This window comes from Papio anubis, chromosome 13 (genome assembly GCF_008728515.1).
Source record: "Papio anubis isolate 15944 chromosome 13, Panubis1.0, whole genome shotgun sequence".
Classification (NCBI taxonomy): Eukaryota; Metazoa; Chordata; class Mammalia; order Primates; family Cercopithecidae; genus Papio; species Papio anubis.
This window is the reverse complement of record NC_044988.1, coordinates 4,762,390-4,784,716: the sequence shown is the minus strand read 5'-3', so window position 1 is coordinate 4,784,716 and position 22,327 is coordinate 4,762,390. Positions and strand designations below refer to the sequence as shown.

The 22,327-nt window shown below is 58.2% G+C and overlaps 1 protein-coding gene and 1 long non-coding RNA gene across 3 annotated transcripts; one reads left to right on the top strand and one right to left on the bottom strand.

The window, feature by feature from the left end:
• Positions 1–1,736: 1,736 nt before the first annotated feature.
• Positions 1,737–5,754, top strand: LOC116269985. The gene is made up of 2 exons (XR_004177787.1): positions 1,737–4,650; positions 4,982–5,754. It is a non-coding gene; the product is annotated as an uncharacterized LOC116269985 (long non-coding RNA).
• NINJ1 (ninjurin 1) lies at positions 5,365–19,401 on the bottom strand. Of its 2 annotated transcripts, XM_003911991.5 has the most exons (4): positions 18,946–19,401; positions 11,157–11,385; positions 9,676–9,839; positions 5,365–6,096 (listed from the first exon to the last, which is right to left on the bottom strand). In XM_003911991.5, the coding sequence occupies exons 1-3, from the start codon at positions 19,018–19,020 to the stop codon at positions 9,685–9,687; spliced, it is 459 nt and encodes a 152-aa protein (XP_003912040.3). In that variant the 5' UTR covers positions 19,021–19,401; the 3' UTR covers positions 5,365–6,096; positions 9,676–9,684. The 2 variants fall into 2 exon arrangements, with proteins under 2 accessions (XP_003912040.3, XP_031509899.1); XM_031654039.1 differs by lacking the exon at positions 9,676–9,839 and having other exon boundaries at positions 5,368–6,096.
• Between the last annotated feature and the right edge of the window lie 2,926 nt (positions 19,402–22,327).

Below are 22,327 nucleotides of genomic sequence, written 5' to 3'. Positions count from 1 at the left end.
AGGAAAGTAAAGATTAAAGGAAAGGAAAAGTAAAGGAAAGAAGTGAAAGGAAGAGGTAAATCTCGATTAAAGGTATTGAAACCTCGGATCCGGTCACAAACTCAAACTGCTTCGATCTTAATCCAGTCGGGCAACCGATTCCGGAATCTACGGCTTTCTTGTGCTGTTGCCTCCAGTTCTGCCGGCTCAGTGCCTTGTGACCGGGGCCAGCGGCTCCTCCGCAGAGGGCTCACAGGGGTCCTGCCCACTCAGTGCCTCTCACACCTCTGCACCAACCCGGGCCTCAGCAGCCACAGGGTTCTGGCCTTCCTTGGGTGAGCCCTGGACACCCCCCTCACACAGACAGGTTCAGAATCTGGGAAGGGGTCCAGCCTCTTGTGCGCCCTACTGTCCCCTGCACCTGAGGGGCACTCGGGAGATGGAGTACGAGGGGCATGCTGTTGTCACCACGGCCTGCTGGGGTCATGTCACAGCTCAGAGCCTTGGTTCCCCCAGCTGTAGGGTTAGCATGAGCATGGCAGGTGAGGAACACCCACCCTCCCGCAGCCTGGCTGGGCAAGTGCTGGATGGGTTGCGGTGGGACCCCAAACGGTGATCAGATCTGGGGAGGGGACCTAGCACTGCCTTGCAGAGGGGCGAGGGAGCAGGGGTGGTTCTCCACAGACCAGGCTGCAGCCACAAGTGTGGAGGGAGTGGGCTACGCTGGCCTAAAACTGGCCTACAGACAGCTGGTGGGAGAGCCCAGCTGTCCGCTGGCTGGAAGGACGAGGACGTGCTGGGCTGGGGGCCAAAGAGGCTGCAGCTGGTGGGGCAGCTTCCTGAGGTCACAGCAGGGCAGCAGCACCTGGAGTTAGTGTTTCCTCTAAAGTAAAGTATTTGAGAGAAAGAAGAAAAATATGAAAGCATTCAGACCCCTAATTTTTTTTTTTTTTTTTTTTTTTTTTTTTTGAAACGGAGTCTTGCTCTGTCGCCCGGGCTGGAATGCAGTGGTGCGGTCTCGGCTCACTGCAAGCTCCACCTCCCAGGTTCAGGCCATTCTCCTGCCTCAGCCTCCCAAGTAGCTGGGACTACAGGCGCCTGCCACCATACCCAGCAAATTTTTTTTGTTTGTTTTTGGTATTTTTAGTAGAGATGGGGTTTCACCATGTTAGTCAGGATGGTCTTGATCTCCTGATCTAGTGATCCACCCATCTCTGCCTCCCAAACTGATGGGATTACAGGCATGAGCCACTGTGCCTGTTTTTTTTTGGAGTCTCTCGCCCTGTTGCCCAGGCTGGGGTGCAGTGGCTGATCGGCTCCTGCAACCTTTGCCTCCCAAGGTTCAAGATTCTCCCCGCCTCGAAACTTCCTCAGTAGCTGGGATTACAGGTGCCCACTACCACACCTGGCTTATTTTTGTATTTTTAATAGAGACGGGGTTTCACTATGTTGGCCGGGCTGGTCTCGAACTCCCGACCTCGTGATCCGCCTGCCTTGGCCTCCCAAAGTGCTGGGATTACAGGCGTGAGCCACCGTGCCTTTTTTTTTTTTTTTTTTTTTTTTTTTCTGATACAGAAATCTCGCACTCTGTCTCCCAGGCTGTAGTGTAGTGGTGCGATCTCAGCTTGCTGCAACCTGCACCTCCTGGGTTCAAGAAATTCTTGTGCCTCAGCCTCCTGAGTAGCTGGGACTACGGGCATGTGCCAGTACACCCAGCTAATTTTTTTGTATTTTTAGTAGAAACAGGGTTTTGCCATGTTGTCCAGGCTGGTCATGAACTCCTGAGCTCAGGTGATCCACCTGTCTGGGCATCCCAAAGTGCTGGGATTACAGGCATGAGCCACTGTGCCGGGCCCAGTCCTCTGATTGTTAAGAATAATGCAGTACAAAAAAAAAAAAAAAAGAATAATGCAGTGAAGAACCAGGCACTCCACTCTGATTGAACACAGGTGGAAGTGGAGGTCCCTAGGAAATGGAGGGGAGGGCTGGACATAGGGTGTGACGTGGGTTCTGTCACAATGGCCAGCTCCTCAGTACACACGGATCAGGTGCTCCTCCCTGCCTGGCCCTACCAGGCCTGGGCCCAGCACCTTGCATGGAGGCCCAGTTGCCTCCCCACTCATCTGGCCTGAGCTGCCCTTGTCCTTCCTCTGCACATGTGGAATGAATGGGCCAGGTCCTTCAACGGTGAACCAGACAGGAAGCACTGCCCTGGGAGAGGGAGCCTGTAGATCCAACAAGACTTAGAAGACACTTCCAGTGCTTTTAGGTGGGCAGGAATAAGCAGTGTCAAGGACATGCACAGGCACCCAAGCCATGAAGAGACCCGAGCGAGGGATCCCTATAAGGGAGTGAGCGGCCGAGGCTGGGCTTCAGGCTGGCACAGTGGTACCTCTTCACCTTGCAACAAGCCACTGAGATCTATGCCTGCCTACGTATCTATCGTCTATCCATCATCTATCAAACTATCCAATGTCATCTATTCTCATCTATCATCCATCTATCAGTCAATCTTTTCATCTTTTCCATCAAATTAATACAACAGCTTCTAGCAATCATCTCTTTCTAATCATCTATCTAATCTATCTATCCATCATCTATCTATTATCTATCTATCTAATCTATCTGACCATCCATCCATCATCCATCCATCATCCATCCATCCATCTGTCCGTCCATCCATCCATCCGTCCATCCATGTATCTACCATCTATCTATCTAATAATCTCTCTGTTATAGGAAAGAGGTTAGGAGAGCCTCCCATCGCACTCTGCCCGGTTGGTCATCTCCAGCTGTATGTGACTGCCCCTACCTGCTCCCACACGTCACTGCTTCCCCAGCAACAGCCCAGCTCACAGGACTTGTGCACAGGCTTCCTTGTCCTCAAACCTTCTTCCCAGACTTCCACATGGCCCCTCGCCATCATCCCAGGTCACCTACTGACCTCCCTGCCCATCCCTCCTGAGCTCCCTGTGTGTCCCTCCTTGTCCCCCCCACCACCCAACTTGGTGGGTACATCTTGTTGACTTTCCAGGTCCCCCATGAGAGCAGAGATGAATCCACGGGCAGGACAGGCTGGAGTGGATACATCAGGTCCTAGGATCCCATAGGGGCTATCAAACCCTCCCAGAAGCTAGCTTGGCTCTCAGCAGCTCCTGGGCCTGTTTTTTGTCTGTCCCTTGGCTGCTGTGACAGGTGCACAGGGCCTAGCACAGACAGGCAGGTGAGTGGGTTCTGCCCCAGACATTTACTGAGCACCTACTATATGCTGGACAGTGCTGAGGACACAAGCTGCAGGTAGGTGGTGGCATCTGGTAGGAGAGCCAGGTCAGACCAAGGATCCTTAAGTAGGAGAAGCACAGACAGGGATGCGGGTGCCAAGCCCTGCCCCCGGCTCCTGCAGAGCCCCTTGGCCCTTAGGAGACCCAGCAGGTAGAACACTCATTCTTGGAGTGCCCGCCCTGGACTTGGGCTGGACTCAGACACCAGCTCCAGGAGGAGAGTCCACCTGGCTGCACTGTCTCTGGCAACATGGACAGTGACTCTAGCCCAAGGCACCAAAGCATAAACTGCAATGGGGCCAAGACAGTGATCAGGGAGGGGCGGCATCAGACTGGTCAGGAAGGCCTCCGGAGCAACCTTAGAGCTAAGCCCCGGCCAGCCGATGGGGGCCTGGAAGGATGCTCTTCAGGGGACAGCAGCACAGGCTGAGGACTGAGATGGGAACCCCAGACATCAGGGTCAGAGCTGGTGGAGTGGTTGGTGAATGAGCCTGGGAGTTGGTGGGCGGGGAGGTTGGGGGCAGCCAGCATGGGTGTCTGAGTAGGTGAGGCCACCTTGGCATGGGGACCGCAGGGGGTCAGGGTGCACATATCCAACTGGGGATGGCCCAGGGCCCAGCACAGCCATCTGGGTTCGTCCCTCCCCCTTGGTCCTGGTGAACTTCCTTTCCTGGCCAAAGGAGGAGCTAAGACATGTGTTGGCCAACATCCGGCTGCTTGTGTGTGAGGCCAGGCACACAGGGGGCCTTCTCTCCTGCCGGACCGCCAGCCAGCCCACACTGCAGGCCACGGCCAAAGCAGGGACCGAGTGCTGGGCGGCATGCATCTGAGTCAGCCCTGGCCACGCAACCTGTGGCCAACGCCACATCGCCTCCTCTCAGGACACGTTTCGCACCCACCATATACCTTCGCAGCTTCCTTTTCCACTCAGCACGTCTCAGAACCCATTCCCGTATCAACTGCTTTTCACACCCTCTATGGGACAAACACGAAAGGGGAGAGAGCAGTGCCACGAGCTCAGCTTCTCGGCATCCACACAGTCCACCTACTCAGGAGTTGCTGCTGTGTTCCCCGGGAGTGCTTTCGAGCAGAGCCCAGGTTAGACCCCTTCACTCAGGAGTGCTGCTGCTTTCCGTCACTTCAGCAATGGGGCTGTGCAGACCCGATGTCAGCCCAGACACAGGACTGCAGGGTGGGGGCCGCTCATCCATCCGAGGAACCGGGAGCTGGAGTCACCCCAAGTCATGGGGCCCAGCCCAGATGGGGACAGAAGAAAAGCGATGAGGAAGGAAGTGGGGGCCTTGGCAGTGCTGGAGGCCTCGCCCCTCCCCTGTGCCCCTGGAAGGCTGCTTGGAGGAGGAAAGGGCAGAGGCTGGCAGGAGATGCTCAGGTACCACAGCGGGGACACAGAGGCAGTGTGGGATGGAGAATGGGGCAGACTGGCCCTACTCCCACCTCAGGCCACCAGATGCTCCGCGTCCCGGGAGATGAGGGGCTGGGGCTGGGAGGGCCGGTGGGGAGAACAGAATGGGTAGTGGGGGGTTGGGGAAGGACGGGGGACCAAGGAGAAGAGAGTGAAGCGTCAGACACTGGTGGCCCGGGAGCCAGATTTCCACTGGGTGAGGGGTCCTGTGGGGCAGGTGGGCCCTGAGAGTGCAGGGCCTGGTCCCGGCATGGCTCCCAGCTCCCCTCTACCCAGAGAATGTCCCCGCTGACCACAGGCATCACTGGACACCACTGTGGGGAAGCAGCAACTTCAAACTTGGCAGAGAGACGCGGGGGCAGGACCTCAAGGCCTGTCAGCAGGCGGGCAGGAAACAGTGCTGGAAACGTGTGAGGGGCAACACGCCGCTGCTCCACACCTGACCCTGCCTGGGTCAGAAGTCACCAGGGGCTGCTGATGCCAGTGACCTCAGACTTCCACCTCCGTGCCTCCAAACCTCACCCCGGGAGATGTCAGGAGCCAAAGAGCTCCCCAAGCCAAGATTCTGGAGAAGGCGGCCCTGGCCAGAACCATGTGCTCCTGACGCCCCTGCAGGATAGCTGAAGAGCGGACGGGGAGGTCAAGGCCGGTCCAGCCCTGGGAACAGGGAGATGGCACATGGAGCCTGACAAAGAGCATGGGCTTTATTGGTCATTCATGATTAGAAAAGTGGGCGCTGGGACCCCCGTGGAGGGGGCTGGGCTCTGCCTGGTCACTGCTGGTGCAGGGTATATACAGGGTCTATGGCCCTCACAGGCCTGGCTGGCTCCCTCTTGATGGCCACCAAGCCCAGGCACTTGAGACCAGAGCCAGTGACCATTAGTAGGGCCAAAGGCAGTTCTGGCTGTGCAGGGTCCCTGGGTTAGGAATTGGATAGAGGCTGGGGTCACCATGGCAACCCGGACAGGGCCCACGCAAGGTGGGGACGCTGGTGCTTCGCGAGAGGGAGAGACATCTCCTTGTCTTTCTGGAATGTCCTAAGACAGAGGCTGGCCCTGGTCCCTCTTCCAGCCCATCCACGGACCTGCTGTGTGTCCTTGGGTGGGTTGAGACCCCTCTCTGGGCACAGGTCTCTGTGGCTATCCAGTTCTGACCCTCTGGGCTATTGTGGCCAGCCCCATGTGCCAGGAGGGAGCTGCCTCCTGGGAACAGCCGCCGAGAGACAAGAGTGGCCTCCTGCATGGCGCTTGGTCGCAGTCAGAGCAAGGGCTGGTCCGGGGACATGGTGAAGATGAGGCCAGCCTGGGCTCTGGCAGTCTGGGGAGTGCCACGTGCAGGGAGGTGGACACCTCACAGGTACGGCAGCTCCTGGGGTCGGGCAGCTGAGTTGCAAGGCAGGCAGCATCCAAGGTCCTGGAAAGGAGAGAGAGGAGAGGCTCTGAGCCTGGAAGGAGAGAGAGGAGAGGGTCTGGGCCTGGGAAGGAGGGAGAGGAGAGGGTCTGAGCCTGGAAGGAGGGAGAGGAGAGGGTCTGGGCCTGGAAGGAGGGAGAGGAGAGGCTCTGAGCCTGGAAGGAGACAGAGGAGAGGGTCTGGGCCTGGAAGGAGAGAGAGGAGAGGGTCTGAGCCTGGGAAGGAGGGAGAGGAGAGGGAAGGAGGGTCTGGAGCCTGGGAGGAGGCCCAAAGAGAGAGAGAGAGGTCTTGTTCTAAAGGAGACAGAGGAGAGGGTCTGAGCCTGGAAGGAGACAGAGGAGAGGTCCAAATTGGAAGGAGGAGAGGAGAGGGTCTGGGGCCTGAAGGAGACAGAAGAGAGGCCTGAGCCCGGAAGGAGGGAGGAGAGGGTCTGGGGCCTGGGAAGGAGGGAGAGGAGAGGGTCTGGGCCTGGAAGGAGAGAGAGGAGAGGGTCTGGGCCTGGAAGGAGAGAGGAGAGGTCTGGGGCCTGAAGGAGGGAGAGAAGAGGGTCTGGCCTGGAAGGAGGGAGAGAAGAGTTCAGCCCAAGGAGAGAGAGGAGAGGGTCTGGGCCCAAAGGAGGGAGAGGAGAGGGTCTGGCCTCAAAGGAGAAGAGGTCTGGGGCCTGGAAGGAGGGAGAGGAGCCTGGGAAGGAGGGAGAGGAGAGGGTCTGAGCCTGGGAAGGAGGGAGAGGAGGGTCTGGACAGAAGGAGAGGGCCTGAGCCGGGAAGGGAGAGGAGAAAATGGAGCCTGGAAGGAGAGAGGCGGAAGGAGACAGGAATGGAAGAACATGAGAGGGTCTGGGGGCCTGGAAGGAGGGAGAGGAGAGGGTCTGGGCCCGAAGGAGACAGTAGAGAGGCTCTGAGCCTGAAGGCTGAGTGGAGAGGAGAGGGTCTGGGCCTGGGAAGGAGGGAGAGGAGAGGGTCTGGGCCTGGAAGGAGAGAGAGAGGAGAGGGTCTGGGCCTGGAAGGAGAGAGAGGAGAGGGTCTGGGGCCTGAAGGAGGGGAGAGAGTGAGAGTCCGGCCCAAAGGAAGAGGCTCAGCCTCAAAGAGGAGAGGAGCCTGGGAAGGGAGGAGAGGAGAGGGTCTGCTCAGGGAAGTGAGGGTGTTAGGAGGCCCACTGGAAGGAGGGAGAAGAGAAGCTCTGAGCCAGGCTGTGACCAGCCCCAAGTGTCGGCGCCATTTGGACACCCGAACTCAGGAAGGAGAAGAGACTGATTCTGACATGAGAGGTGTCAAAGTACCCCATGCCTCAGTTTCCCCTCTGAAAATGGAATGAATATAGCATGGCCGGGTTACTGCCAGGACTTAAAGGCCTGGCCCACCATGGGGGGCTGGGGCTGGGCAGCTGTAACCATAGCCACCCACGAAGCCTGAGACCTCTCTGGCTGCTCCAGGCAGGACACACAGCAGCTTTGGCCTCCGAGCCTCTGAGGACAGCCCTAAGGTCCACTGCTGGGTCCCCACCTGGCCCACAGGCCCAGCACCCTCTTCCCGGCAGGCAGATAACTGATGTTTGGGAGAGTTAGGGACTGCATTCAGCACACACAGCAGGTGGTTAATAAATGGCCTGGCCATATGCCCCAAGCCAGGGAACAGCTGACATCTAGGTGTTCTGGAAGGGGACAAATACAAACTGGAGGCAGCATCTGAACAGTGACTCGGACCCCACTGGGGTCGCTCACATCCGCGCCCTTTCAGAAAGGTGACTTCAGGCTCCACGGCCGGGACACTGGGGCTGGTGTGACCCCACTGGGGGAATGGCCATGGGTGTGGTAGGGGAGCATCGGTCACCACGAGCTGCAGCCACTCCTAGCTGGCCCCTGTGTGGGGAGGGGCGAGGCCGGGTGGATGCGGGGCGTTCCCAACCCAGCTGCTGGCCCCAGCACCCCACCTCTTCCTCCACTACGCCCTCTTGGGGAATTTTTTTTTTTTTTTTTCCCGAGACAGAGTTTTGCATTGTTTCCCGGGCTGGAGTGCAATGGCGCGATCTTGGCTCACCGCAACCTCCACCTCCCAGGGTCGAGGGATTCTCCTGCCTCATCCTCCAGAGTAGCTGGGATGACAGGCAGGCGCCATCACGCCCGGCTAATTTTGTATTTTTAGTAGAGATGGGTTTTCTCCATGTTGGTCAGGCTGGTCTCAAGCTCCTGACCTCAAGTGATCTGCTCTCCTCAGTCTCCCAAAGTGCTGGGATTCCAGGTGTGAGCCACCGCACCCGGCCTGGGGAAATTTTTATATATCCTTGACACACAGGTGCTCTGTCCCAAGCACACTGCTCCTGTCTACTCTGCCGTGGGCCACCACTGGTGGAGAGATGGCCACCTGCCAGGAGTGCCCACCCCTCCCTTGGCAACTCACCTCCACCTCTGCTACAAACCGGAGGGGTGACCCCTAGGCCCGAGGTTGCAGGGACTGTGGTGTGTGGCCCTGGCCTGGCTGCATGGACTGTAGTGTGTGCACCATGTGGCCCTGACCATGGCTGTGTCCTAGGCCTTCCTGTGGATCCTGCTCCTAGGCTGTGTCACTGGGCAGACGCTCACCCCCTCTGAGCGAGGACACAGGGAGAGGCTGTGTGTGGTGTGGGAAGTCTTCCTACACTGGGTACCTTGTCCTGTGGGGACAGCCTCGTCCTGTGGGGACAGCGTCCGTCTGCATCCCGCACACAACCAGGCTCCAGCCTAGGGCAGGCAGCTAACAGACTCTGTGAGGTCCGGCACGGGGCAGACTTGAAGAGTCACAGGGGCTCATGTGACAAGATCCTGAATCCCACCGTCCTGGTTAGACTGGCACAGTGGGGTCAGGCAGGCGGTCATACCAGGGCCCCTTTTTCTCAGATGAGGGCTGGGAGGAAGCTTCACCTGCTAAGTGGAGCTGATAAGGGGTGCAGAGCCCCTGACTTACCAAGAGAAGCCAGAAATCTCTGGGTTTTGGGTGTTTTTTGGAAAGAATCTCACTGTCGCTCAGGCTGGAGTGCAGGAGTACAATCTTAGCTCACTGCAACCTCTGCCTTCTGGGTTCAAGCGATTCCCCTGCCTCAGCTTCCTGAGTAGCTGGGACTACAGGGATGTGCCACCACACCCGGCTATTTTTTGTATTTTTAGTAGAGACGGGGTTTCACCCTGTTGGCAAGGCTGGTCTCGAACTCCTGACCTCAAGTGATCTGCCCGCCTCAGCCTCCCAAAATGCTGGGATTATAGGTGTAAGCCACAGCACCTGACCCAGAAATCTTTTTTTTTTTTTTCAGACAGATGTTCTGAATACATAGAAATCTTATGTTTAAGTGAGTTCTCCAGGATGTTCAAATGGTGGCTCTTACACACATTACATCTAAACATTGTGACCACAGGACCCCAGGTGGCCAGCACCAGTGGCAAGGCTGGCCTCAAGACAGTGGCCAGGCATTGGCCTTGTAGGTGTGGACAAGGATGCCCATAGCGTAGGAAGGTGTCCAAGGCTGGCCAGCCAGGGACTCGCCACACTGCGAGAGCCTCCGACAGTGAGCAACCCCAGGACTGCAGGCCTCGCGCCCCATCTCCCGGCTCACCTGGGTGCCCTACTGCTGGGGCGCCATGTCCATCAAGGGCTTCTGGACCCCGAAGGCCGTGATGAAGATGTTGACTACCACGATGATGAACACCAGGCCCGTGGCCAGGTTGTTGAGGAAGTCCAGCTTGGCGTGCTTGGCCGGGTTGTTAAGGTCGTACTTGACTGTGGGCGAGAGGGGAGTGGATGGTGCCAAGGGCAGCCCAGATGCAGCACCCCAGCCTGGGACAGTGCAAGGGGACCCACCCCAGTGGTCAAGCTGTCCTGGGACATTACAGGGCCCTCAATCGCATTTACGATGAGTTTTGTCGCCCAGAGAAAAATACACGTTTTGCTGAAACACTGACAACAGCACCCCTGGCTTGGGCAGCCCCTCAGTCTACGACCCCACCTTCTGTAGCCCCCGCACTTTCCTTATAGGAATTGAAGCTATGGACGTCAACCAAAGGCCAGGTTTGGGCAAATGCACTGAGCCCTTTGCGGGCCTTAATCTAGTGATTCCTGCCACAAACTGTAGTTCTATTATGATGCCTGTTTTATAGGTGAGGCCTGGGAGGTTCAGCCACTTGCCCAAGGTCATGCAGTCATGAGGAGGACCCTGGGCCCAGAAGGTGAGGACTGGCATGGCTGAGGCTATCTCATGGCATGAGTCAACAAGAACCCAGTGAAACACCTGCCCTAATGCCCACAGGCCAGGCCCTGACCCCACTCTGTGCTCTTTCAAAATGCAGGGTGGGGCCAGGCACGGTGGTTCATACCTGTAATCCCAGCACTTTGGGAGGCTGAGACAGAAGGATCACATGAGCCCAGGAGTTTGAGACCAGCCTGGGCAGCATAGCAAGACCCCGTGTCTAACAAAAACAAAAAAATTTAGCCGGCATGGTGGCACATAGCTGTGGTCCAGGCTACCTGGGAGGCTGAGGCAGAAGGCTCACTTGAGCCTGGGAGGTTGAGACTACAGTGAGCCATGATCAAGACAGAGAAAGACCCGGTTTCAAAAACAAAGCAAGGCCAAGCGAGGTGACTCACGCCTGTAATCCCAGTATTTTGGGAGACTGAGGCTGTTGGATCACTTGAGCTCAAAAATTCAACCGGGCAACATGGCGTAACCTCATCTCTACAAAAAATACAAAAATTAGCCGGGCATGGTGGTGAGCGCCTGTAATCCCAGTTACTTTGGGGGCTGAGGTGGGAGGATCACTTGAGCCCAGGAGATGGAGTTTGCAGTGAGCCGAGACTGTGCTGCTGCATTCCAGCCTGGCTGACTGTTTCAAAACACAAAACAAAACGAAACAAAAACCAAAGTGGAGGGCGTGGGGGGTGGGGTACCACTTCCTGGACTGCGTGTCTGGGTGATGAGGGCCAGGGACTCGGCAGTGCCTTGAGAGCCAAGTGTGCAAGGTGGTGGGCACCTGTCCCGGGGGTGCGAGCAGATGCCAGCAAGGCGAGCAGGTGGCCCGGCTGCCCCACCCAGGGACCTACCGAGGAAGATGAGCAGCACCCCCACGCCAATCTGCAGCGCGAGGGAGATGGAGATGAGGACCACCAGGGGCACGTAGAAGGCGAAGCTGGGGCCCTGTTCCACGACGGCCTTCAGCTGGGACGCGTTGGCCATCAGCAGCGCGATGTCCAGCATGCTCTCAGCTGCGCTCTTCTTGTTGGCATAATGGTTCACATTGATGGGCCCGTGCCTCCAGCCCCAGCGGGCCGGCTGCGGGGAGGGGGATGGTCAGCAAGGAGGGTGGGGGAGGGGCAAGGGCTGTGCCTGAGTTGGGCTCTGGGGGTTGCTGGGCCCTGCAGGTGAGGGCTACCCTTGCCCCCACCCCAGTAAGTGCTCAGTCAGAAGTGCTTATTACCCTAAGGAGAGGCTGCGAGAATGTGCTCGGTCTTTATAAAACCTCCCCTAGGAATACAGTCCTGGAGAGAACGGAAATGACATAGCAACCCTAGTACATGCACTCTGGTTTTCCACTGGAAAGCGTTGCCCGATCCTTGCCCTCCTGCCATAGGCGCGGCTGCTTCTCCCTGCCTGCCCCTACCCGTCTGTGCCCTTGGCCTCCTCTCCCCCCGCCTCAGAGTCTGAGCTCCTGATGTCAGGAAAGGAAGTGACGTGTGGGTGGACAGATCTGTGCACACTGGCCCAGGCAAGAAACGAGTCTTCCTGGGCCGGACCTAAGGGCTGAGATCGCCCCTGCCACCTCCCAACCTCCCAGACTTGGGGCCCGACAGGCCACTCAGCCTCCAGGCCTCAGCACAGGCCTTGCAGAACTATCTGGCCATTAGCAGCAAGCCCTCACTGAGGTGGGCCACCCAGAGCCGGGCCCCCACACAGCAGAGGCTCAACAGATGCCTTGGCATACGACATACAGTGGAGCTTAGCTTCCACATTACTTCTCAGAGTAATCAAATGGAAATGCGAGTTCTGATGGAATCCTCTCTGCCTTAGGGGCCCATCTGGGAGGGGCTCCCTACAGTTCTCTTGGAGCCCCCAGTGCCTTTCCCTGTTGCCAGATACTCTCAAGCTCCAAGGCCCCACACAGAGGCCACTGCTTCCAGGAAGCCTCCCAGGACTTCCCCTGGCAGGACATGGCCCTCTCTCCTGCCACAGGAAGGTCCTGTCTAGCGCTGGCCCTTCGTTCCAAGGCAGCCCGAAGTATCCAACTTCCTCTTTCTCTGGAGCAAGAGTCTGCCCCTCTTAAGCTGCCCTGGTGGGGCCCCTCTTCAGTCACTCAGGACAAACCTGCCAGCCCCTTGGCCCAGCCCTTTGTCCGCAGGCGCCCCTGAGCTGCCAGGCCCTGGACCACAGCCTCCCAGGACTGGTCACCTGCTTGGAGGCAGCTGTGAGAACCCACTGCTGGCAGTGGACCTCCTGGGGCCTGCTCTGGGAGATACTGTTTCTAGACTCATGAAAGATGCAGGCCGGGAGGCCGGGGTGCCGCAGGGCCACAGGGAGGGGCGGACACGGGCATCCATCCAGGCCTTGACTTTCTGCAGGCTGGAAGCATGCACAGTGAAAAATACATGAGGCAGCCAACACAGAGCCAGCAGAGGGCAGGGGCCTTGCTTTCGTGCTGTGCGTTTTCAGTTTCATCTAAAATTATGTGCCCAGGAGGAAGAGACAGTGGGCGTCAGGGGACACCGGCGGGCTCTGCTGCTTACACCTGGGCCTGGGCATTCCAACAACCTGCCTTCAGCATCAGCCGCTCTCTAAGTAGCAAGTTCACGTGGACACGGGTGTGCACAGGGACAGCCGCCTTTACCTGGGCCGGCCAGCAGCCCTGTCCCTGGGGCCCTGGTGTGCTCTTGGGTCACTCCATGCATATCCCGAAGCCACTATGGGGTCTGTACTTCGCCTCTCCCACCCTGGGCCTGACGCTGCACTCCCTGGGATTCCCCCAGGCCCCAGCACAGGCAGGGCACACGCCGACTGGGAGGCTGTGCTCCTCTCCCATTCTACAGACCAGCAGATTGCAGCTCGGAGGAGGTTTGCCCAGAGCCACCTCCCAGGACTGTGTGTCCCTGACCCACCATTATCCACTTAGGGGCTTCCTTCCAGGCTGCCCAGGGTCTGGGTGAGGACGGCCCAGACGTAAAGGCCTGTGCCTGGCACTGAGTTGGTGTCCAGCTCTGCTCTTGCGAAGCCGTCCAGCGGGTCACACCCCATCACACGTGTGCTCTGTGAGGTGCAGTGTCGAGGGGGCTGCTGGCCACAGTGGGCATGTGCTCCTGTTTCACAAACCTCAAGTGCCAAAGTGCCTTCTTTCAAGGCCACCCTAATGCTCATCCGGGTCTCCATCCCAGGACTTGTGCTGGGAGAAGGCGGCCAAGTATAGACCTTGTGAGGATTTCCACCTTCCAGGGGCATCTACACAAATATGTGCCTGTTCCTAGTCACACAGGCACAGAAACACACAACCCCCAGAAAGACACACATAGACACGTGAGACACACAGGTGCACACAATACAGCACACACAAATACACATGCACATATAGACACAAACTACACACACACATACATAAACAGACACACATGCCCAGGCTAACTGTGTTGGCCTCTGGGCGGGAGGAAGAATTCCCTTTTTTCTGAGCTCTGCAGAGCCGTTTAAATATTTCATAGCCATGCTGTCACGAGGAACACTCAGAGCCATTAAAAAGGGCCGTCCGCACAGAGCCCCCAGTTCCCGAAGCCTCAGCTCTCAGCACCCCCAGCCACGGGGAGCCTGTGCCCCTGCTGTCCTCATGCCCACTTAAGGTGGGTAAACTGAGGCCCAGCAAAGGTGGTTCCTTACCCAAAGCCACACAGCAAGTGAGGGCTTGGTTAGGATTTGAACCCAGACACCGGGTCTCAGAAGCTCTGGTAGCTGACGCCATTGTCCCCTTAGGGGCTGAGCTCTCAGGGGCTCCCTGCTTCAGGCTCCAGCTGTGTAACTTCAGGACAACTAGCCCCACTTTGTGCCTCAGTCTCCCAGGTGTACCACGAGGCTGTGGAGCAGATGCCCCCGGGATGGCCTCCAAGCCCTGAGTGGCCAGCAAATGCCCTGACCACACACCCATGCTGGTGAAGGGCACTTCCAGCCCATCCGGCCATCTGCTTCCTGTCCAACCTGCAGCTAAGGAAGCTTCTGCATGCAGGTCAAGCCCTGGCTCACCACAGCCCAGCCCATGGCCCTGACACAAGCTCCCCCTGCATTGGCCTCAGTCTCCCACTCAGTGTATCTAGGGTTGCACCTGGGAAGCTCCCACTCACCAAGGGAGAGGCTGTGTTCCTCTCCATTCTACAGACCAGCAGACTGCAGCTCGGAGGAGGTTTGCCCAGAGCCACCTCCCAGGACTGTGTGTCCCAAAGCATAGGGCTGCCCCAGGATACAGCGTAGCTGGCAACCACCGCGGGCAGCAGGCCACATTGGGAGCATCATGTGGAGGGGAGGGCGGCAGGGCCGGTCTGCTTCCCTGTCCCTAACCTCAGTGCTCTGGGCCTTGGAGCCCTGGAGCTGACCACCGCACAGGGAGGTCCCAGGGAGGACGACCCCACTCTCCCCCAGTCCTGGGCACTTGCCTCTATGTTGGGATGGGCCTTAGGGTGGCCGGGGGACCCAGCTACCACACGTGAGGGAGCCCTGTGGTCCTGACCGGCCAGCAGGAGCTGCCAGGAGCTGAGCCCTGCCGAGACCTGTGCCCATGGCTTGGACAGGGCAGGGAATAAACACCCTGGTTAATATATTCCCAGGGCCAGCGGGACTTTCCCAGAACCTCAGCAGCACCCGGGGCCTGGGGCCAGGCCAGATATTTCTCCTCTGAAAGTTAGGAAGGAGGCTTGGTGAGGAGGTCAGCTCTGGGCAGGGGCGTGGCTGGCTCTTCGTGCAACCTTCTGTGGACAGTCAGCCTCCCCACTGCAGGCTGCACATGTTGGGGCTGGGCCGCACGGTGGGTCCCAGGGCCACTGCAGTGAGCATCCTCCGCTCAGGCAGGAGGGGTTGGCACAGAAGTGGGATATGAACCAGGCTTGCTGCATCCACGGGCCTGGCTCTGGCCATAGCATAATGGGTGCTCCGGCTCACCCAGGGCTTGGATGGGCAGAGACAGGGTCAGGGGCTGTGGGTCCACAAATGTGGTGATGCATATCATCCACCCCTTCCAAGGGCCTGTGAGAAGCAGGGCTGGAAGCTGCCACAGCACCTCCTTTACCTCCCCAGTCCTGCCTCAACACTGACCACTCTATGCCTCAGTTTCCTCATCTGTAAAATGGGTAGACAAGGATGTGGAGGCGACTGAATGGGATGGCCTCAGAGGCCCCGTAGCTGGTGGAGCACATGGCAGTAGGTGGCAGGGCTGTTCTTCCTTGATGCCTGGCTCTCACTGTTTTGAAAGACTCTGCCTCCCCAACCAACTCCACTGACTCAAAAGCAGCTGAACAGGCTCACATAACAGTCACACGGCAAAGAAAGGACAGCCTGGGGCACAGGCTCTCCTGTGCTGAGCAGGACCCAGTGGATGAGGTGCCTGCCCTGGGTGCCTGGGGGTCCTAGTCTACACCTTGGCTGCTCGCAGCCTGTCCTGCTCACCGGCCCTAACCTTGGACTCAGCAGGCATTGGCAGACGGTGGGGGGACCTGAGAATCAGGCAACCCCTCTTCTCCCCTACCATATGCTAGGACCTGCCTGGGGCCTCCGACATCCCTTGTCTGACCCACCAGTAGGGGCATGAGCTGCTGTGCCCATTCCCCAGATGCCACACAGACAGGCGGGGACTGGCACTGGAGCCCTGCACCGTCTCCTACTGGCCAGCCCAGGAAGCAGGCCCCGAGAGGGTCTCCCAGCTCCACGTCTGTGTTCCTGGCAGGAAATCCCCAGCAAGAGAGCAGGAAGTGCTGGGAGGCGGGGTCCCCACCGCAGCTGGGCCAAGCAGACCCACTTCCTGTGGACTCAGCACTGACCAGGAGTGGCCCTGAGACCATAGGGTTGCCTTTCAGAACTTGGCCCAGACCCTGCCAGCCTCAGGATCTGCCAGGAAAGCAGAAATGCGAAAAAGAGCAAACCTCCCCCTGGGCAGCTGAGGCCATGCACGGCCCAGACGGCAGGTGTACCGGGCACAGCTACCTGCGTCCGAAGACCATGCCTCTCGGCCCAGATGTGGCCCCAGGAACCTTCAACGTGCGGGCTGTGAGGGTCAGGAAGGTGTGGCTGGCACCAGATGGCCGTGTCCCAACCCTATCCGCACCACCTCCCTGCCTTGAGACGCCCTGGGGATAACAGATTCAGGCCATTTTCACATTGAAATTGTTGTTTACTGTTCCTTCTGCTGACAGCCACAGCGAGCTCAATCCCTGGACACTGATGGGGGCCCTCACATGAAGGGCCACAGGGGCACAGGACACATGGGGCAGGGGAGACTTGAGAGCTTCCTACGGCCGTGGCCCAACAGAGCCCACCCAGGCCGGAGTTCCACGTGCGGCTCCTCCCTGAGCCTCGGCCACCCTGGGAGGTGAGCAGTTGTGCCCCATTTTACAGAAAAGGAAACTGAGACTCTCCTTGGGACCCATGCTGGGCAAAGCACTGCCCTCTCCAAACCACTGCCAGGGCTCACCACTGGGAGAGGGTCTCCATGGCAGGCAGAAGTAAGGATGAGGGCGCTGAGTGCTGGCCTGGCTCTAAGCACTTCATGTACATCAGCCACTGAGTCCTCACCACCCTCTGCGGCAGGTACTGCAATCACGCCCATTTCACAGATGAGAAACTGAGGCACAGAGTGCTGACATTATGTGCCCAAGAAACGGAGAAGCAAGGTCTTGAGGGTGGGAAGAGGAACAGGTGCGTGGTCCTGGGCCTCCAGGCTCGGTGAGTAGAGTGGCCCTCGAAGTTTTTACCCTTCAAGGGGAAATGTGCTCATCCTCACACTGGCTCATAGCCCTTCCACAGCTCCCTGGACACCAGACCGTGATCAGGCCTGCAAGGCCCCTCTCATCGGCCTGGCTTCCCATTCCCCCACCTCCTACCCAGCCCTCATGTGCTTTGTGGTCCAGCCTCCAAGCCTTTGCTCCTGCTGTTCCCTCTGCCTAGATGCCCTTCCACACATCTCAGAGAGCCAGATCTGCCCACCCATCTTCCCCACCCTCCAGGGCTCAGCGCCAATGTCCCCACCTCCACAGAAAGCCTTCCCTGACCACCATGCCCCGCCCCCCACAACGGGCCGCCAGCCCCTAGGGCACCCCATGCTTTGCCTTGGCCTCTCCTGCCCTGTCTGGGTTGGGCTGCTCTCCAACCGCGGCGTGGTGGGGCGGGGCTGTGTTTCCCTCCCTCTGGTGCCCAGAGCCAAGACAGTGATCCGGGAACAAATCCAACCCAATCTCCTCTGGGCCTGAGATGCACCCATCTCAGGAGGCACAGCCCATCCTGCCGCCCGCAGAGGTGAGCAGAGACTGCTCTGAGTGGAGGGCACTGCCCAGGCAAGGTCAAGGGTGGGGGAGCAGTAGTATCCCTCCCTTTCCAAGGCGCTTCCAAGCCACTGCCCTGTTTACTACCTGACTTGCTTTCCCCACTTCCCTGAAGGCAGGTGGGAGCCTCGGTTCTGTCTTTATAAGACCATGTCTAAAAGGCCCAGCGAGGTGCAGCAACTTCCCAGGGACACACAGCCAGAGGAGCCCCCTGCCTATTGCTCCAAAGTGCTCACACATTGGGGTAGGGGCAGGTCCCTGGGGTCCTGCACACCAGTCAAGTCCTGCAGTGCGACAGCTCCTCTCAGCCCTCAGTTTTCCTCATCTCTAACCTGGCGACAAGTGTCCATGCAGCCCCAGGGCCATCCTATCCCGGGGCTCATGAGGCCCCACCTCCCTGAACATGGCCTGTCCCCACAGCACGGCCTAGGACTGCTCACCAGCAAGCGGGCAGAGCGTCTTTGCCCCCGTCTGGTCCACGCCACGGTGAGGCCTGGAAAAACCCACAGGCTGCTGTTCCCTGCCCCCATCCCTGGGGGGTTGGAAAAGGAAAGAATGTCCAAAGTAAACAAGTCATCAGAGGGCCATGCCAGGACCTTGCAACAAACACAAGGTGCTCAGTAAGTTCTGAGTCCTGGGATGAAGAATTCTGAAGCAAGACCATTGCCAGGGCCTGCCCCTGCCCACAGTCCTACTAGACCGGACAGGGCAAGCTCTGGAGGGCCTGTGGGGACATACACTGAAGGTTGTGTGACGTTTCTATTTCTCAAGGCAGGTAAGTGGAATAGGGACCACAGCGGGCCCCAAGTTCCCCCATCAAGGCACGCATCAGATTGTGTAGTCAGCGTGGGGTGACGTAAGTGTCTGCATGTCGCTGGTCTGGAGCCCGGAGGCTGTGACTCCTCTCCGCCCACCCCCGGGCAAAGTGCGCTGAGGAGCCGGCACGGCGAGGCTGAAGTTAGAGGGGGCCGCGCGGGAGTCGGGGGAGGTCGGGAAAGCCGGGCGCCGGCAGTCCTTAGCCCGAGGAGCTGCGCCCAGGCCCGCTCCGCCGCGCAGCCAAACGCGGGCGCTGCTCAGTAGGGCTGGGGACGCCAGCCCGCCCCGCGCCCCCACGCCCCCACATCCCGCCCACTTGCCGGGGGTGGCTGGAACTCCCGTGGGCATCGTTCTGAGCCTGATGGGGCAGGAGGGACTTGGCCTGGGGCGGGACGTCCCCCACCACTCTGCAGTGCGAACGCGGCGCGCACTCGGCCGGGCGCCCACAGGTGCCCGGGGAGCCGCGGCACCCGGAAAGGACAGGGCCGGGCAAGATCACGCAGCGGTGGGAGGAAGGTCTTACCGAGGCGTCCGGGGAGCCGGGTGTGCCCGGCGGCAGGCCGCCGTTGAGCTCGTACTCCTCGGTCCTCGAGTCCATGGTGCGGCCGCCCAGGCCGCCAGGATCCGGGCCTGAGCGCGCCCGAGCCTCAACCTCAGGCTCCAGCTGCGTACCCGCCCCCGGCCCGCCCCCGGCCCGTCCCCGGCCCGCCCCGCAGCCAGCGGCTGCCCCAGACTCCGCCTCCACTCAGGGCGGAACCGGGTCTAGAGGCCATCCGCTGAGAGCGAGCGGTTCGGGGCGACTCCAACCTCTCCAGCCTCAGACGCTCCCGCGGGACCCCCCAAGGGAGGGGGCGCGACGCCGATGGCCCCAGAGGACCCTGCGCTGCATCTTGCTTTGAAACTCCGTCGCGGACACTTTTAATACACAAAATGAGGCCAAGAACAGACCTTTCCCTGGCCACCAGGCAAACTGCATGAAAGCGAGCGGGCGTTGCCGCTGGCGCCCACGTTGGGTTTTTCCCAGGCGGGGTTTGCTCTGAGAACCGCAGATTGCTCCAGCACAGCGCCTACTGCGCCCCTAGTAACAGCGTCAGAGTCCGGGGTTCCCCTGACTGCGGGTCACGCTGGCATGCAGCTTCCCACTCCCTGACCTTAGGCTTTCTTGCTGGGAAATGGGGGTTATGAGGGCACAGCCTCCTGAAGGGGCGGGGGGAGGCACAAAGGGGATGAAGGTGCGCTGGCTCTCAGCCCCTCCTGCATGATGGAGCCGTCTCTGTGTCAGAGGACTAGAGGGAGCCTGACTTGCCCTAGGGTGGCACTCTGTGCCCAGACCAGTCACCAGGGGCTGGGCAAAGTGTGTTGGACCTTCCAGGCCTTGGTTCAGTCGGCCCTTTTTCCCCCAGGACGTACTGGTAAAGCCTCTTCCAGGCTGGAAAGCCAGGTGAGATGCAGAGGACATTATTTCCCCTAGTGGCACTGGGCTGCAGGAGCTTGGGGTGAAGGCTGGGGTGCTGTGTCCTATCCGGGGAAGCTGCCCCCGATAATTCAACGTTATTTCACGTACGTTCTTTTCTATTTTCCTAGGTGTCGGCCAGTCTGAGAAATAAAGGGAAAGAGTACAAAAGAGAGAAATTTTAAAGCTGGGTGCTGGGGGAGGCATCACATGTTGGCAGGTTCCATGATGCCCCCCAAGCTGCAAAATCAGCAAGTTTTTATTAGTGATTTTCAAAAGGGGAGGGAGTGTACGAATAGAGTGTAGGTCACAGAGATCACAAATATCATAAGGCAAATGGAGGCAGGGCGAGATCACAGGACGGGGCAAAATTAAAATTGCTAATGAAGTTTAGGGCACGCCTTGTCATTGATAACATCTTTTCGGGAGACAGGGTTTGAGAGCAGACAACTGGTCTGACCAAAATTTACTAGGCGGGAATTTCCTGGTCCTAACAGGCCTGGGAGTACTATGGAAGACCGGGGCTTATTTCATCCCTTATCTGCAACCGTAAAAGACAGACATTCCCAGAGTGGCCATTTTAGAGACCTACCTAGGAACACATTCTCTTTCTCAGGGCTGTTCCTTGCTTAGAAAAAGAATTCAGCGATATTTCTCCTATTTGCTTTTGAAAGAAGAGAAATATGGCTCTGTTCCTCCCGGCTCTCAGGCAGCCAGACCTAATGGTTATCTCCCTTGTTCCCTAAACATCGCTGTTGTCCTGTTCTTTTTTCAAGGTGCCCAGATTTCATATTGTTCAAACAATTTGTGCAGTTAATGCAATCATCACAGGGTCCTGAGGTGACATACATCCTCAGCTTTTGAAGATGGGATTAAGAGATTAAAGACAGGCATAGGAAATCACAAGAGTATTGATTGGGGAAGTGATAAACGTCCATGAAATCTTCACAATTTATGTTCAGAGACTGCAGTAAAGACAGCCGTAAGAAATTATAAAAGTATTAATTTGGGGAACTAATAAATGTGCATGAAATCTTCACAATTTATGATCTTCTGCCATGGCTTCAGCCAGTCCCTCTGTTTGGGGTCCCTGACTTCCCACAACAGTGTCTTTTACTTCTGGCCTTGGCCTCACTCCCAGATCCCACTGTTTCATAGCCCCCCACCCCTCCAGGACCCACCCAAGGCGTGCATTCTCTCACCATGTCTGCTGGTGCCTCCACTAAAGCCTCCAAAACAGTGAGCGGACTCTTGACCCCCCAACCTCCCTGGGGAGGTCAGATGGGGGTCACCCTGGCAGGACTCTACATCCCAGAACTGCCACCAGTAGTTATGTGGGCTCAGGCAGGTGGCTTAACCTCTCTGCATCAGCTTCCCTTTTGGTGCTATTAGCATTAAAGGAGGAGACCACCCCTCATATTGTCTTATGCCCAATTTCTGCCTCCAAAGAAAGAAAAAGTAAAAACTAAAAGGCAGAAATGAAATCCACAGGCAGACAGCCCAGCACCACCCTGGGCCTGGTAGTTAAAGATTGACCCCAGACCTAATAGGTTCTGTTATCTATAGATTACAGACATTGTATAGAAATGCACTGTGAAAATCCCTATCCTGTTGTGTTCCCATCCAATTACTGGTGCATGCAACCCCCAGTCACGTACCCACTGTTGGCTCAATCAATCACGACCCTCTCATGTGCACCCCCTTAGAGTTATGAGCCCTTAAAAGGGGCAGGAATTGCTCACTCGGGGAGCTGGGCTCTTGAGACAGGAGTCTTGCCGATGCCCCCGGCCGAATAAACCCCTTCCTTCTTTAACTCAGTGTCTGAGGAGTTTTGTCTGCGGCTCGTCCTGCTACAGCATAAGGCTGGGGTTTGGTCAAGGCCATGTGAGCATGATCCCTTCTCCCTGCCTGTAAAGAAACAAGAGCAGAGAGAGGTTAGGTAGCAGTGTGCGAGATCACCATGCAAATCCTCAGGGCAGCCTGGAGCCCAGCCCAGTCTGGAGTTTCTTCCTGTAAGTGGAAGCCTGCTCCTGTGGCACCGATGGGGTCCGACAATGAACAAGAGGCACACAGACAGCTGCGTCAGTTCTTGTTTCACTGTCAGCCCTGGAAAGTGGGCATCCCCCCCAACCTGACAGGGGAGGAAACTGAGGCACAGTTGGGGAGAGCCCAGGAGGGAGCCCTCAGCACCGGAGCCCCTCCTCAGAACTCCTGAGGAGGCTGTGCTGTCCTCTAGGCCACAGCTTGCCTGCACTGTCCCCTGCCTCATTGGACGTTCCCTAAGGTGAGGTCTGCTCGGCCCTCAGGCTGCACAGGTGGCCACCCAGCCAGCGTTGGAACCCAGGGCCTGCCTCGCCTGTGTAGGGCTCCCATTCTCCCCCTGACCCATGCCTCACCCTTGCTGGGGGAGGGGGTGAGTTTTGTAAGTGGGGAAAATGCAAGTCACCATGAG